The 15,868-nt window shown below is 44.5% G+C and overlaps 1 protein-coding gene across 3 annotated transcripts in view; it reads right to left on the bottom strand.

Moving 5' to 3' along the window:
- Nucleotides 1-8,674: 8,674 nt before the first annotated feature.
- Nucleotides 8,675-15,868, bottom strand: part of CTLA4 (cytotoxic T-lymphocyte associated protein 4) — a 39,475-nt gene continuing 32,281 nt past the window's right edge. For 2 of the 3 annotated variants that reach the window (XM_083475162.1, XM_083475161.1), the window contains 4 exons: nucleotides 14,701-14,816; nucleotides 11,793-12,143; nucleotides 10,542-10,651; nucleotides 8,675-8,824 (listed from right to left, as the gene is read on the bottom strand). In XM_083475162.1, coding sequence (XP_083331288.1) covers nucleotides 8,768-8,824; nucleotides 10,542-10,651; nucleotides 11,793-12,143; nucleotides 14,701-14,782 — 600 coding nt within the window. In that variant the 5' untranslated portion in view covers nucleotides 14,783-14,816 and the 3' untranslated portion in view covers nucleotides 8,675-8,767. Of the gene's footprint in view, nucleotides 8,825-10,541; nucleotides 10,652-11,792; nucleotides 12,144-14,700; nucleotides 14,817-14,938; nucleotides 15,058-15,868 lie in introns of those variants that run through there. The other variant, XM_083475163.1, reaches the window with a different exon arrangement.

The raw sequence follows: 15,868 nt of genomic DNA on the forward strand, positions 1-15,868 counted from the left end.
TTTGTCATTTCTCACCATTCAGGTCGAGTAAAGGGAATGGAAGGGGGCGTCAGGAACACCCAAATAAAGTACATTATAAAAGGGAATATCTGTGGGGAATCTTGCTGGACTCCATCTCCCATCAGCCCCTGAAAGCATGGTCAATGACCAGGGATGATGAGGGTTGTAGTTCAACAACTTCAGCTGTTCCAAAGGTTCCTAATAATAATAATAATAATAATAATAATAATAATAATAATAATAATTTATTGTTTATACCCCGCCCATCTGGCTGAGTTTCCCCAACCACTCTGGGCGGCTCCCAATCAAGTGTTAAAAACAGTACAGCGTTAAATATTAAAAACTTCCCTGAACAGGGCTGCCTTAAGATGTCTTCTGAATGTCAGGTAGTTGTTTATCTCTTTGACATCTGATGGGAGGGCGTTCCATAGGGCAGGCGCCACTACCGAGAAGGCCCTCTGTCTGGTTCCCTGTAACCTCACTTCTCGCAATGAGGGAAGCTCCAGAAGGCCCTCGGCGCTGGATCTCAGTGTCTACATGTGCCTTATGGTGCGATCACCTTGGAAAACTGCGTAGTGTTCTGGTTGCCCTATCTCAAAGAGGATATTGCGGAGCTACACAAAGCACAGAAAAGGGAAACCGAAATGATACACCCTAGTGGTCTTTAAGTTCAGAAAAAGACAACTGAGGGTGGCATTTTATACACATTGCCCTAATATCTAATCGATGAAGGGTGTCTTTGAAATCTCTTCATAAGCAAATGATAGGAACTTACAAAATTATGCATGGTGTGGCAACTAAAATTCAGGATAAATCCCATGAAATTGACCGGCGGATGTGGGCAGGCAAGATACTTTTCCACACAGTCTATAATGAATATATGAAATTTGTGAGCACAAATTGTGGCGATGGCCGATCGCTTTAGACAACTTAAAGGGGGAATTGGCAAAATCTGTGGGATGAAAGCCTCTCAAAAGCTGCCTCAGAGAGCTACTGCGCCCATGTGTGTCTTGAGGACTTCCTGGAGTGGGTGTGGGAAGCCAGATTCTGGACGGCATGGGCCTTTGAGCTGATCTAGTAGGTCTCCATTTAACTGGGGAGCTTACCCACAGAAAACTTGGAAGAACTAGTCTGTAAGTGTAGAGGACAATAGCAGGCTGTGCCTTGGAAACTGTAAAACAAAAGTTCCACCTTGTCCAGAATGCATTGGCTAGAAGAAGAAGAGTTTGGATTTGATATCCCGCTTTATCACTACCCGAAGGAGTCTCAAAGCGGCTAACATTCTCCTTTCCCTTCCTCCCAAAACAACAAACACTCTGTGAGATGAGTGGGGCTGAGAGACTTCAGAGAAGTGTGACTAGCCCACGGTCACCCAGCAGCTGCATGTGGAGGAGCCGAGACGCGAACCCGGTTCTCCAGATTACGAGTCTACCGCTCTTAACCGCTACACCACACTGGCTCTCAGATTGCAGATGCAGGCAGGTGGACAACAACATGTGACCAAAACATCTGCATTGGCTGCCCATCTGCTACCAGGCAGTGGTGTAGCTAGCCACTCGGGTGCCCGGGGCGGCGCGTGCGCTGCAGCCAGGGGCGGAGCGAGCCACCCATGGGGCCAAGGCAGGGCGCGCTGCGTAGAGCCTCTCCGCAGCCTCCGCCTCAGCTATAGGGCTGCTGGGGCGATGGGCAGACACAAGCCCCTCACTTCTCAAAAAAGCAGTGTGGAGCTTTCAGGCAGTCCGCCCGCTGCCTCTCCCTCAGGAGAGACGCGTGGCTCAGGCACGCTACAGGCCCCGCGGTGTGACCCCCGGTGCTCCCCGCTTTACCTAGCTACACCTCTGGATCAGGCAGATTCATGGAGGAGAGGGCTGTCAAAGGCTGCTAGCCATAAAGGCTACAAAGTTGGAGGCAGCAATGCTTCTGGTTTCTGGAAATCACTCGAGGTGAGAGTGCTCCTGAAGTGGCAGTAAGAAGGGGCATGCAGTGGGTGTGGGAGTTATTTTTTCAAAAACACATATTTTTGCCATTTTGTCACCCCCCTCAGGGATGACACCCGGGGCGAACCGCACCCACCACACACACCCTTCCTACGCCACTACTACCAGGGCAGTCTAGCCTCTCTAGGAATGGAGCTCCAAAGTCTGGGAGCAGTCACTGAGAAGGTCCTTGTGAGGGTGGCAAAACTGAGAGAAGGACCTCCCTTGAAGATCTCAGATTCGTTTGGAGTCTTCTTGTGTTAGGGTTGCCATAAGAAGAGGAAGAGTTTGGATTTGATATCCCGCTTTATCACTACCCTAAGAAGTCTCGAAGCGGCTAACAACCTCCTTTCCCTTCCTCCCCACAACAAACACTCTGTGAGGTGAGTGGGGCTGAGAGACTTCAGAGAAGTGTGACTAGTCCAGGGTCACCCAGCAGCTGCATGTGGAGGAGCGGGGAAGCGAACCCGGTTCACCAGATTACGAGTCCACTGCTCTTAACCACTACACCACATTGGCTCTAGAATAAGTCTAGAATTCCCCAGATATATCCAGGACACTAATATGTCCGGGACAACCCATGGCAACCCATGTTGGCAGAGTCGTTTTTTGGTGATTTTCCTTAAAAATGGCTCAACAATTTTGCCAAAAAAGCTCAACAACCTTTCTGTGCGGGTTTTCACTTTTTGAAATATGGCAACCCTAGCATAGGTAAGACCACTGTTTGCTTAAAAAATGCAAACAGCTCATCGTTGTCTGTTTAGAGGACAACGGTGAGCTGTTTGCTTTCTTTAAGCTCTGTCTCTGTTTGAAATATGGCAAGCCTAGCCTATGTCCCTATGTTGATTGATTTGGGGACAATCCCTTTGCTGAAGAACCTGGAAGCTTTATATCTCCCATCCCTGCCCAACTTCTTTACTCTCAGCTAGCAAACAGAAGCATACATGCTGGTTGAGAAATTAGCTTTGTTGGGTAAATTCTGTAGGAGACAACAAGCCGGGCTGCCTTCTGCTTTTTGCAGTTTAACATTTGTAAAATCCCCGGCAAGTGCCTGTGGCTAGAACAAGCGGAGCACTCTAATACGATCATTTGTACAGCTGAAGTTTCCTGCTGAGCTTGAGCATCCTCCCAGCAACAGCCTAATAGGACTCCTGCAGTGTGACCTTTCTTTCCTGTCGCCATTGGCTCAGAAACCCATCAGCGTTAACTACTGCCTGACATAACTCTGGCGCAACGCCAAGGAAGGGAGAGAGGAACGAGGGAACGAGGAACGGTGTCCTACTGCTGATTGAATACCAGGAGAAGACAGTGGCTTCTCTGGATGTTCAGGGTCATCCCCAGGTTCAAATTCATGGCATGGAAACAGAACAGTCCAATTGTGATGGCCTGGGATTCGGACTCGGATGCTGAACCTGAGGGATCCCAGCCTTCACAGGATTCCCCGCCTCCAGAACCAGCTGAGCCGGGGCTGGGGCATGAGCCTGAAGGGTCCTCACCTGTGCTGGATCCTCAGGTGCAGGCACCAGCTGAGTCTGCTCTGGCCCCTGAGGTGATGGAGGACCCATTGCCTGCAGGTGCTCCTCTCTCAGCCCCGGCAGAGGAAGCTAAGGTTGCCTCTGGGTCCGGTAACCCTCCAGCCTCTCCTGAGCTGCAGAGGCTCAGGGCAGAGAGGCGGAGGGAACTAAGTTCCCGCAGGAGGAGTGCTTGCCTCCAGGCCAGGAGAGGCGAGTCACCAAAGGATCGGGGCTGCCCTATGCCTCGGGGCAGATAAAAGCCAGCCATCTCCAGTCCCAAGTTGTGGGAGCAACATTGTTGGTTGCTAGTTCCTGCCTGAGCTCCATACCTGCCCTGCCTCCCTGCTTGCAAGCCTGTTCCTGACTTCACCCAACTCCCTGCCCTGCACCCAGCTCCAGCTACTACGGACTGCCTCCACGTTGCACCTTTGACCATGGACCAGACTTGGATCTCGCCTCTCGGGTAACCCACGGGACCAGCACACCAATGATGATGGTGATGATGATCTCTCAGTTTCTCGGTTTCCTAGTTCTCTTTATTTCCACATCAGTGTCAGGCAGCAGAGGAACAAACCCCCATATCAGGTTAACAGGAATGGATAAGACAAGGAAAAGTCCTCACCATCTGCTTTTTATTCGATATTTACAGAGAGATGCTTGGGAATGCAGTCTCCTCGAATAATGGCATTGTCCTGAGTAAATCTCCACACACACCCTTCTCTCCCACTTCCTCATTCATCAACACACAAGCCCCCTACAGCTGTGCTGTTGGGCTTACAGGGGTACCTCGGGTTAAGTACTTAATTCTTTCCAGAGGTCCATTCTTAACCTGAAACTGTTCTTAACCTGAAGCACCACTTTAGCTAACGGGGCCTCCTGCTGCCACCGCGCCACCAGAGCACAATTTCTGTTCTCATCCTGAAGCAAAGTTCTTAACCCGAGGTAATATTTCTGGGTTAGCGGAGTCTGTAACCTGAAGCGTATGTAACCTGAAGCATATATAACCCGAGGTACCACTGTACGGCCATTTGTCTCTGAGCTCTTTGCTCTCCTACTTTTAAGGATCGCCGGGTTCTGGGAGGTGGTGGTTCTGCAATGCTTTCTAGTGACAACGTGTCAGCCAGCTGCTCCAGCTCTGCCTCCTCTTCCTCCTCCTCTACTCCCATTATATCCCAACTTTCCCCCTCATCTTCCTCTGAGCTATGATCTCCCTCAAACCCCTGTTGTATTTCAGAACTGTCTTCTTCTTCTCTGGAAGGGTAGGCTGGGGAGGCGGTCTCCACCGTTCCTCCTCTGCCCAGTCCCTGACAATCAACTTCCACTTTTTAAAAAATATAAATAAAACAAGTCCCCATGAAAATTCGCCAGCATTTTAGTGCTCATTTCTCTCAATATATATGTCTGTATGCAATTTTCCCTATTATGATGCATCTTTGTTTCTTGGGTTCAGACATTATTTCGGAATGTGTGTATTCCCCCATTGTTCAGCCCAGACACTGAGATCCAGCGCCGAGGGCCTTCTGGCGGTTCCCTCATTGCGAGAAGTGAGGTTACAGGGAACCAGGCAGAGGGCCTTCTTGGTAGTGGCACCTGCCCTGTGGAACACCCTCCCTTCAGATGTGAAGGAAATAAGCAGCTATCCTATCTTTAAAAGACATCTGAAGGCAGCCCTGTTTAGGGAAGTTTTTAATATTTAATGCTGTACTGTTTTTAACACTTGATTGGGAGCCGCCCAGAGTGGCTGTGGAAACTCAGCCAGATGGGTGGGGTATAAATAAATTATTATTATTATTATTATTATTATTATTATTATTATTATTATTAGGTGAGTCTGCCTTAAAATGTTGATAGAATCAAGTTTCCTCTCCCCCATACCTATTCAAGTGTTAATTAGTTACACCTCCACAATGCCATTTAAATAATCAAAATCACTAGTTAGAATACATACGCAGAAGAGACCAGATGATATTCATTTGATAATTATTCTTTTATTTACAAAGCATTATTTAAAAAAAGAGAATAACAAAGGGAGCTAAGGGTATGACAAGGGGTGCAGCATGAAAGACAGGAACTGGAGGGGGGGTTAAAATAAAATAACATTTTCTCTTTTTTTACAAAAAAAACCCAAAGCTTTTCTCTTAAGAATTCTAGGTGCCGAAATTCCAGCAGATCAGAAAAGACTATTTATGTATGTGACTGCTGCTGCTCGGATGTTATTAGCCCAGAAATGGAAAGAAGTCCCAGAGAAGAATGGCAGATTAAGTTGATGGACTATGCCAGGGGTCTGCAACCCGCGGCTCCGGAGCCGCATGTGGCTCTTTTACACCTTTGCCGCGGCTCCGGGGCAGATACTAGCGAGGGGAGGAGGCGCATTGTGAGCCCCGACACTCCCCACTGTGGCGGGCGCTGTACTGGCTGTGACGTCGCATGGGGGCGGTGCGTGCGTTAGTCACGCACCGTCCCGACGTCACCTTCCCGCCCGCCCGCCCACTACATTGTAAGGGGCATGTACGCTGGTCACTGTTTTGAAGGGGAGTGAAGAACACACACACACAAAAGGTAACTTGTTCATTTAACGTTTATTTCTATGAGGAGGTGTAATTCTGAGGGGGTCAAACAAAGAAATAATAATAAAAGTGACAAAAAAGTTATTTTTATAAAGACGAGTTTTGCGGCTCCCAGTTTTTTTTTCTTTGGAAATGGGTCCAAGTGGCTCTTTTTGTCTTAAAGGTTGCAGACCCCTGGACTATGCCAAATCAGCAAAAATGACCGGAAGAATCAGAAACCAGGAAGACCAAAATTTTGATAAGGAATGGGGAAAATATATAATTTACCTTAAAAACCATTGTAAAATTATTAGTAGGATTGGCATAACACTTGTAGTTTAATGCTGAATATTGGGTATAATGGAGATTTAAAAGACTGGGATTAATAGACAAGATGCAGGAGGAAAAGGTTAATATAAGGACCCACAAAGGGGAGGAGGGGAATCCAGGAGATTCTTCAGAATTCTCTTATGTTGATTGTCTGTAAATTGTTAAAATTTAGAAAACTATTTTTTTTAAAAAAAAAGAATAAAAAGAAAGACTGGAGTGGGTGGTAGATACTTGGTTGGAAGGAGACAATGAGATTGTTGGTGAGCAGAATGAAAGTGAGAGGTTCTTTGGGATATGAAATAAAAGATACAGTGGTACCTTGATTCTCAAACGCCTTGGTACTAACACAGCTTGGAATCCAAACACTGCAAACCCAGAAGTAAGTGTTCCGGTTTGCGAACCTTTTTCGGAAGCCGAACGTGCTCTGTTTCGAGTGGTACACATCCGTTTTGAGTGCCACACTTCCATTTTGAGTATTACGCTGTCTGTTTTTGCTATTTATTTTGCATTTTTGTATCTGCAGCTCTTTTTTGTGACTGTGTGGAACCCTATTCAGCTATTGATTGATTGATTGATTGGTTGTGTGACTGCACTACATTGTTTATTGCTTTCATTTTATGGATCACTGGTCTCATTAGAGAGTAAAATTCATGTTAAATTGCTGTTTTAGGGGGTTGTTTTTAAACATCTGGAACGGATTAATCCATTTTGCATTACTTTCTATGGGAAGGGGTGCCTTGGTTTTGGAATGCTTTGGTTTTGGAATGGACTTCCAGAACGGATTAAGTTTGAGAACCAAGGTACCACTGTATATACTTCCTGACTCCAGTACTGAAGTGCGGAACTAGGGTTGACATAAAGCAAGTAATTAAAACACTTGCTTCTCCTAGACGCCCTCCCATTTGGGGAAGACTCTATAGAGAAGCAGAAGACATGCCAGTTTTGGAGCAAGGAGGATGGGTCCAATGTGGATTCATGATGTCCTCCCATGCTCACGTCTGATAGACTACAGTGGTGCCTCGCAAGACGAAAAGAATCCGTTCTGTGATTCTCTTCGTCTAGCGGTTTTTTCGTCTTGCGAAGCAAGCCCATTGAAGGTTTAACGGATTAGCGCTATTAGCGCTATTAGCGCTATTAGCGCTATTAGCGGCTTTTAGCGGCTTTTAGCAGCTTATCTGCTGATTGGATCAGCTGATAAGCGGCTTAGCGGCTTAGAAAAAGGGGGGAGGGGGGAAAACCCGCAGGAACTCGCAAGACATTGTCGTCTTGCGAAGCAAGCCCATAGGAGATTCGTTTTGCGAAGCACCTCCAAAACGGAAAACTCTTTCGTCTAGCGAGTTTTCCGTCTTGCGAGGCATTCGTCTTGCGGGGCACCAGGAAGACTCTTTGGCGTACTGGCAGTTTTCCCTGTACTTATTCTGATGTGACTTTTGGACATCATCGTATAGCTATATATAATTGGCTGGATGAGGATAGGCATTGTCTCTCTGCCTCATTGGCCAGGATTGCTTCTAGAAGGAATCAGGGTTTGGTTTTGTTAAACAGTGCAAGTTAGAGAAAGTAAAAACGAAACAACAACAACAACAAAAAACACAGCCACAACCGGGTAGCACATGAGAAAGGTAAGCAAGGCTACATGCTTTTGTTTGAGGGGATCCGTAAACAAACCCCTGTGTTGCAATACAGACAAGCTGAACAATATAACACAACTTCTCATATTAATTCTTACAAGTCTGGCTGGTGAAGGATTGATCAAGATTGGCTGATGAAGCATTGAACGAAACAGATTGATTATCCGGAAACTCTGTTCCGGCGATATTTGGTGACTGGTTATGTATATATCAAACTTTCGAATTATTCTACCACGACTGGTGGAGAAGATTTAGAGACTTTGGTTGTAATTTCTGATCGTTTGTATTAGTCTATAAATAGTGTTTAGTGCCATTGTTAGTGGCCATCGTGTTGTGTTATATTGTTCAGTTTGTCTGAGGGGAAGCATTCAAACATGTAAACAACACCCCCACTTTCAGCCTGAAGTGGTACAGTCTAGGAAAAGCTGTAGCAGCTGATTCTGCGGACTGTATATAACCCGACCATAAGCATAATGCTATTTTTGTTATTGAAGAATTTGTAGGGAGATTTTGCAAAGAAGATGAGTACTTGGGAATTCATGCTGTGGAGTGATGTGGCTACATCCTAAGGAACTCAAGGACCAAACAGCCTTTGCAGTGTCAATTTAGTATTCTTTTGTTGATGTGTTGCATCTCTCTTTGTTGTGATCCAATCTGGAAGTAACAAATTGCTTTCCTGTTTATTAGACATTTATTTTCACTGTCGTTACTTGGTAGAAATCAACACCGTTTCGTCCTTTTCCGTGGCAGTTTTCCTTTCTTTTTCCTGGTTACATTGGTACAATTTTCTCATAGACCCCAGGAGTAAAATAGCTGCTTTTCCGTATCTGTAAAATAAGAAAAATAATCTAGCACTGCAAGAAAACTGTGTTCCATCCTACCAGATATGCTCCCACATCTTGAGATTGATATAACCTACCTCCAGGTGTATATTCTCGACCTCTCTAATTTCTGTTGATCTTAACAAATGAGGTCTCTGATAATTGCTTTTGACAGAATATTTCACAACCTGTAAGCTTTTTCATTCTTCCATAATCTCGAATCCAGGAAGACAACAAAGATCAGGCCATTTAAGTGATGGCCTGTTTGCTGTTTTTGTAACCTCTGCCTGAGAAATTTAGAAAAAGTGTTCCCAGTCTACTATACACAATGCTAATGCCTGGACCCAACATATTCCTTTATGCGTTTCACAATTTTACACTACCAACAGCATTCTTCTCTGTATTTCTGCACTATGGCTGAGGGGAAATGGCCTCTCCACATTCTCTAAACTCTTTTCCAGGGGCGAAATTCGGGCAGAGTGGGGGGTTGCAGAATATTCTCCAAAGGGAATAGGTGGGGTTTTCAAATAGGCTGGAGCTGGAGAAGGATTGAAAGTGGCTAAGAACTCTATAATAAAAAAATAATTCCAGACAAACATAATCTCCAGATTAAAGTTCAATCAAAAAACAACATCCACAATATCCAGCAAAGATGTGGCATGCAGATTCGACTCAGGTAGGACTTTAGAAAGCAAAAACACGGGATGGGGAGAGCTTGGAAGACTCTAAGGAACATGAATATACTCTTAATTCTGATAGGCAACACACCTCTGTGAAGAGTTAAACCACCCTGTTCAGCGCATGCTGACTCTACTCATCATATTGAGATTATTACAGTGTTCTGGTATTGTGGTGAGGAAGGCAAGGGCAGTGGTTGCTAGTTCTGAATCAGAAAGAAACTGCTGCCGTTCATTTCACATTGATGAACATCCTTTTTGACCTCAAGCCCAGAACAGCAGTTGATCTTGAAGAACTAAATAACCCTGCAAGGAATTTCGTTTCATCTTCTCGGTGTTTCTTCACCTTTCACGGCAAGAGTAATAATTTAACAGTGCTGAGTAGGACACAGTTTCTGGTCCACACATAAGGCCACTCCCCTGTTTCTGGTGGATTGCTTGCTGGGTGCTGTAATTCTTGTAAAAAAAAAATAATTCTGGGCTTGGATGACTTAATATGGATCAGTTATGCCTCTTGTGTCAAGAGTTCTTGCACATGTACTCTTGCTTAAAACAAAAAACAAAGCATGTTGGTGGACCAAATTAAAATACGTTGGTGAGGACACCCCATCCTTGGTCTAATAATTCTAGATCAGGCATGGCCAAACTTGGCCCTCCAGCTGTTTGGGGACTACAATTCCCATCATCCCTGACCACTGGTCCTGTTAGCTAGGGATGATGGGAGTTGTAGTCCCAAAACATCTGGAGGGCCAAGTTTGGCCATGCCTGTTCTAGATTCTGCTCAGCTACATAGCAATACAGACCAGACATTGAATTCAAGTCCTTCTTGGGATAGCAACTCAAGACTCTGGATGCAATTTCTAGCACACAGACACACCAATTGATGTGAATGCATGCCTACATTCTCCAGGTTGACTCTTCAGGCCTGTCTGTTGACCAGAATGCAAGGGAACCAAACTGCCAAAAATATGATGGTCATGATATTACAAATCCCCTTGGATTTATTCCTAAAAGCCCATGTACTATGTTATAGCTCATGTACTTACAGCCTTTCTCATAACACAGGTTGTGATTAAAATGCTGTATACAAGCAATCCAAAAGCTACTGCTGTTGTGATCCAAAGATAGAGTTGCGGGTCTGGGCATGGATCTGTGTCTGAAATACATTTAATTTTTCAAATTATCATCTTCAGGAAGATAGAGCAAATGTTAACACACACACACACACACACACACACACACACACTGTTTTCCAAGTACAGTCGTACCTTGGAAGTCGAATGGAATCCCTTCCAGAAGTCCATTTGACTTCCAAAACATTTGGAAACCAAGGCACAGGCCAGAAAGCTCACTGCAAAATTCAGAGAAGTGTGAGTTTCAAAGGATGGCTGTACTTCAGTTCTCGTATTGTTTTGGAAAATATGGATTAGGTATAATAATAATAATAATAATAATAATAATAATAATAATAATAATTTATTATTTAAACCCCGCCCATCTGGCTGGGCCTCCCCAGCCATTCTGGGCAGCTTCCATATAAACCAAAAATACACTAAAATATCACACGTTAAAAACTTCCCTGAACAGGGCTGCCTTAAGATGTCTTCTGAATGTCAGGTAGTTGTTTATCGCTTTGACATCTGGTGGGAGGGCGTTCCACAGGGCGGGCGCCACTACCGAGAAGGCCCTCTGCCTGGTTCCTTGTAGCTTTGCTTCTCGCAATGAGGGAACCGCCAGAAGGCCCTCGGTGCTGGACCTCAGCGTCCGGGCAGAACGCCTTAACTCACTTAAGGTAAAGGGACCCCTGACCATTAGGTCCAGTCGTGACCGACTCTGCGGTTGCGGCACTCATCTCGCTTTATTGGCCAAGGGAGCCGGAGTACAGCTTCCGGCCAGCATGACTAAGCCGCTTCTGGCGAACCAGAGCAGTGCATGGAAACGCTCTTTACCTTCCTGCCAGAGCGGTACCTATTTATCTACTTGCACTTTGACATGCTTTCGAACTGCTAGGTTGGCAGGAGCAAGGACCGAGTAACGGGAGCTCACCCCGTCGCAGGGATTCGAACCACCGACCTTCTGATCAGCAAGTCCTAGGCTCTGTGGTTTAACCCACAGCGCCAACTCACTTACTAGGAAGCAAATCTCAGTGTGACGGACTTCTGCACAAACATGTACATACTGTGAGAAGGCTGATTTGAGAGTTACAGGATTGAACTGATAGACCTCAAGGACACACATTCATTCTGAAAAACACTTGAAGGCACCCTGACATCCAATCGTGAGCTTTCTGAACTCACCAACCACATAGAGCTGGGTTCCCCTTCCCATGACTTGGATGTAGGGTGGCGGGAAAATCCGTTCCATCTTGCAGATATACAGGCCAGCATCAGTCGGCTGCAGACCCCAAAGTGTAATGTTTACACCATTGTGACCAGGGTGGACTTGGCACTTGATGCCATCCTTCACGATGAATGGCTCATACCCAGCAGTAAGCCATGAAGCACACATCCTGAGAGACTCGTTGCCAAGGTGTTTAAGTAAAGTTATTACGAGTCCCTCTGCATCTCCAGCATTCCTGTATTCACACGCAAAGTGGGCAGCCTCTGGCCTTTTGACCACCAGGAACGATGGTTGAGTTACTTCTATGACTGTAATGAAATATCAAACACAGCGTCGTGATAAATAAACATGCTCAAGAGAAATATGCAATAGAAAAGGGAGTGGCAGGTATCTCAGATACTTATTTAATATCAGATATTTAATTTACGGCTTTTGAATTATGGTGCTGGAGGAGACTCTTGAGAGTCCCATGGACTTCAAGAAGATCAAACCTATCCGTTCTTAAGTAAATCAGCCCTGAGTGCTCACTGGAAGGACAGGTCGTGAAGCTGAGGCTCCAATACTTTGGCCACCTCATGAGAAGAGAAGACTCCCTGGGAAAGACCCTGATGTTGGGAAAGATGGAGGGCACAAGGAGAAGGGGACGACAGAGGACGAGATGGTTGGGACAGAGTTCTCGAAGCTACCAGCATGAGTTTGACCAAACTGTGAGAGGCAGTGGAAGACAGAAGTGCCTGGCGTGCTCTGGTCCATGGGGTCACAAAGAGTCGGACACGACTAAACGACTAAACAACAACAACAACAATTTAATTTATGACATTTATATCTTGAGGGAACTCAAGACAGCATACATGCCGTTCCCAGGCAGTCACAAATCCAGGCACTGACTAGGCCCAGATTTTCTTAGCATCCATAGGGTTCCTTCAAGCCATATCTTGGAAAATTTTACTTGAAGTTCTTCAAATAAAACCAGGCATATATTCAACATGTGAGCAGAATTCAGCTGACACGTGCCTTAAGTTCTGCAGGAGAAGACCTAGTCATAGTTCCATCAATGACTATAGTTCGTAATGCAGCATCTGAGAGCATGGCCTTCTCTGTTTTGGCACCACAGGTGTCGAATTTCTTCCCTTTGGAAATATAGTTCTCCTCCCTTGCTATTTAGCTTCATTATTAACTTAACTTGGGTAGGAGAGCTGGTCTCTTCTGCTTATGGCTTGCTGTTGTATTATACTTAGAAGTGTTTACGGTATTAATAGTAGTAGTGTTAGTTATTAGGCAACAGTAACAACAACAACAACAACAACAACAACAACAACAACAACAACAACAACATTTCTTACCTGCCCTTCACCATAAGGTCCCACAATATTAAAATCAGTTAAAACAATTATGTAATTCTGTATGTGAGATTTTAATATTTGGAGGTTTTTAAAAAAATATCTGGAATGTTAGAGGGGTTTTTTTAATATTTGCAATTTCCACAATATTAAAATTAGTAAGAACAATCATGCAATTCTATATGTTATGTTTTAGTATTTGGAGGTTTTTCAATATTTGGATTTTTAAAGAAAAAGAAAAAAAGAATGAGTTTAGCTGCATCCTACCCTACGAAACTTTGGGTTTAAGGGTGAATTATTATTGGGAAAATAAATAAATGAACTTTGCACAAAAGTTTATTTTTATTTTATTTTGGACATCTACTTCTTTAGCAGTCGCCCAGGAACGTCTCAAGAATTATAGCAACAGAGAAATGCAGTCCCCGCTGGTCTCTCACTTATTTACTTAATTAATTTTGCATGCAGCTTTTCAAAACTAACGTTCCTCCTCAAGCAGCTCTCAGTTAAATGTTTGTGAAAACAAGAATGCACGGAAACAACATCAAAATCCCATCACTAAAAGTGCAAGTAAATGAGAGGTTTTTTCCAAGTCTAAGGCTATGTTTTTAAAAACGAAACAGAAATCATAACATTATCAAATCCCGGTAATGGCCTGCATTCTCCTCCCCTCCCCCCCCTCAAATGTAGCAGATGAACAGGTGTCAATCTCCAAGTGACCTTAAGGAAGATAATGAATAAGAATAAGAATAAGAATTCCATCCTGTATCTGTTTTCTAGATTGCAAATGCCTCAAGGTAAGGATTAATATTTTGACCAAACTGTGGGATGCAGTGGAAGACAGAAGTGCCTGGCGTGCTCTGGTCCATGGGGTCACAAAGAGTCGGACACGACTAAATGACTAAACAACAACAAGGACTAATATAATATAAAAGTACAATAAAAACATAAAAAGAGCCTTGCTATATCAGACCAATGGTCCTTCTAGCATCTTACTCTCATGGTGACCAACCAGATGGTTGTAGGCAGGGGCAAAACTAGTCAAAGACCCAGTTTGACACACCCATCCGTGAGCATTTGCTGGGCAGCCTCAATGGTACACCTCTGGAGGCTTCACCTGGGGCAAAACACCTGGCTAGCCTCCCCAACCCTCCCATAACTATGGCTCTGCCTGTAGGAAGCCCATATATACATATATACATGGTGGTCATGGTGGTATTCATAAAATTATTATTATTATTATTATTATTATTATTATTATTATTATTATTATCATCATCATCATCATCATCATCATCATCATTAATAGTAATACCCTGCCCATCTGGTTTCCCCAGGGACTCTGGGCGGCTTACAGCCATAAAAAATGGTAAAACATTAGACGTTAAAAATTTCCCAATGCAGTAGTAACAACTACTGTAGTAACAACAACAACAACCCTACTATCTAATGTATTTTCCACGTCTCTTCTGGATAATTTTATATAGGAGGGATTTCTCAGCCTCGTCCTATATTATTATTAACTCACCTTTGCTGAAGCCAGCAGCTAAGCTGGGAAAGACAAGGGCGATAAAAAACGAAATCATCACACAGCCAGATGTTGGATTCATGTAGACGTTCGGTGCTTTCTTAGTCGAAGACAAGCTGGAAAGAAACCAGATTGATATTTAGAATGATCCTTTGTTCACGATAGAGGATTTCGGTGTGAACGGAACCCACGCAGTGTGAGAGAGAGAGAAAGAGAGAGGGAGGGAGGGAGGATATACCTGAAAAGGTAAGCAATGTTTTGGTTGTTTCAAGACAGGAAACAGTGGAAATACGTGTGCAGTTAACCTCAAAGAGCAGTGAGCAAAGCAAATGTTCATCACCCAGAAAAATTAGTCAATATGAAACTTGTATTCAATATTAAAATGTACAGCAAGAAAGGAAAAGAGATTGTCCCCTACAGCATTAATGTGAGTTCATTTCCTCCCGTTCTTTCTGCTGTTTTCCATTTATATATATAATAGTATCGGGCAGCAGCCAATGTCACATGAATGGACTTCTGCTCGCGTGAGAGGACTTCCTCTTCTTCTTTCCCCACCCACTCTCCCCAAATCTTCTCCAGAGAATCTCCCCCACCCCCCAGAGAAGATTTTGAAGGGTGGGGCTACAGGAGGTAGGAGAGGAAGGGATGAAATCCTATCACAGCCATGGAAGTCTGCCAGAAGTCCAGCAATCCCTCAGGAAAATTAAATATAACAAGTGAGAAAATAAAATAAAGTCATGGTGTTGTTTTAACTAATAATTTAATTGGAGGCAAACGCTGCCCACATCCCTGTTGCTGTAGAAGAAGAGTTTGGATTTGATATCCCGCCTTTCACTCCCCTTCAGGAGTCTCAAAGCGGCTAACATTCTCCTTTCCCTTCCTCCCCCACAACAAACACTCTGTGAGGTGAGTGGGGCTGAGAGACTTCACAGAAGTGTGACTGGCCCAAGGTCACCCAGCAGCTGCATGTGGAGGAGCGGAGACGCGAACCCGGTTTCCCAGATTACGTGACTACCGCTCTTAACCACTACACCACACTGGCTCTCAAATAAAGCCACATTGTCTTTATAGTTTCCATTACTCTTGTAATTTCTGTGCATAACTGTAGTTCCAGCGGACTCCATGAGAAACTTAGGCATCGAGACCCCAACAACATTTTGAACTGAAA

Source organism: Podarcis liolepis (assembly GCF_965112155.1).
Source record: "Podarcis liolepis genome assembly, chromosome: 1".
Taxonomy (NCBI): domain Eukaryota; kingdom Metazoa; phylum Chordata; class Lepidosauria; order Squamata; family Lacertidae; genus Podarcis; species Podarcis liolepis.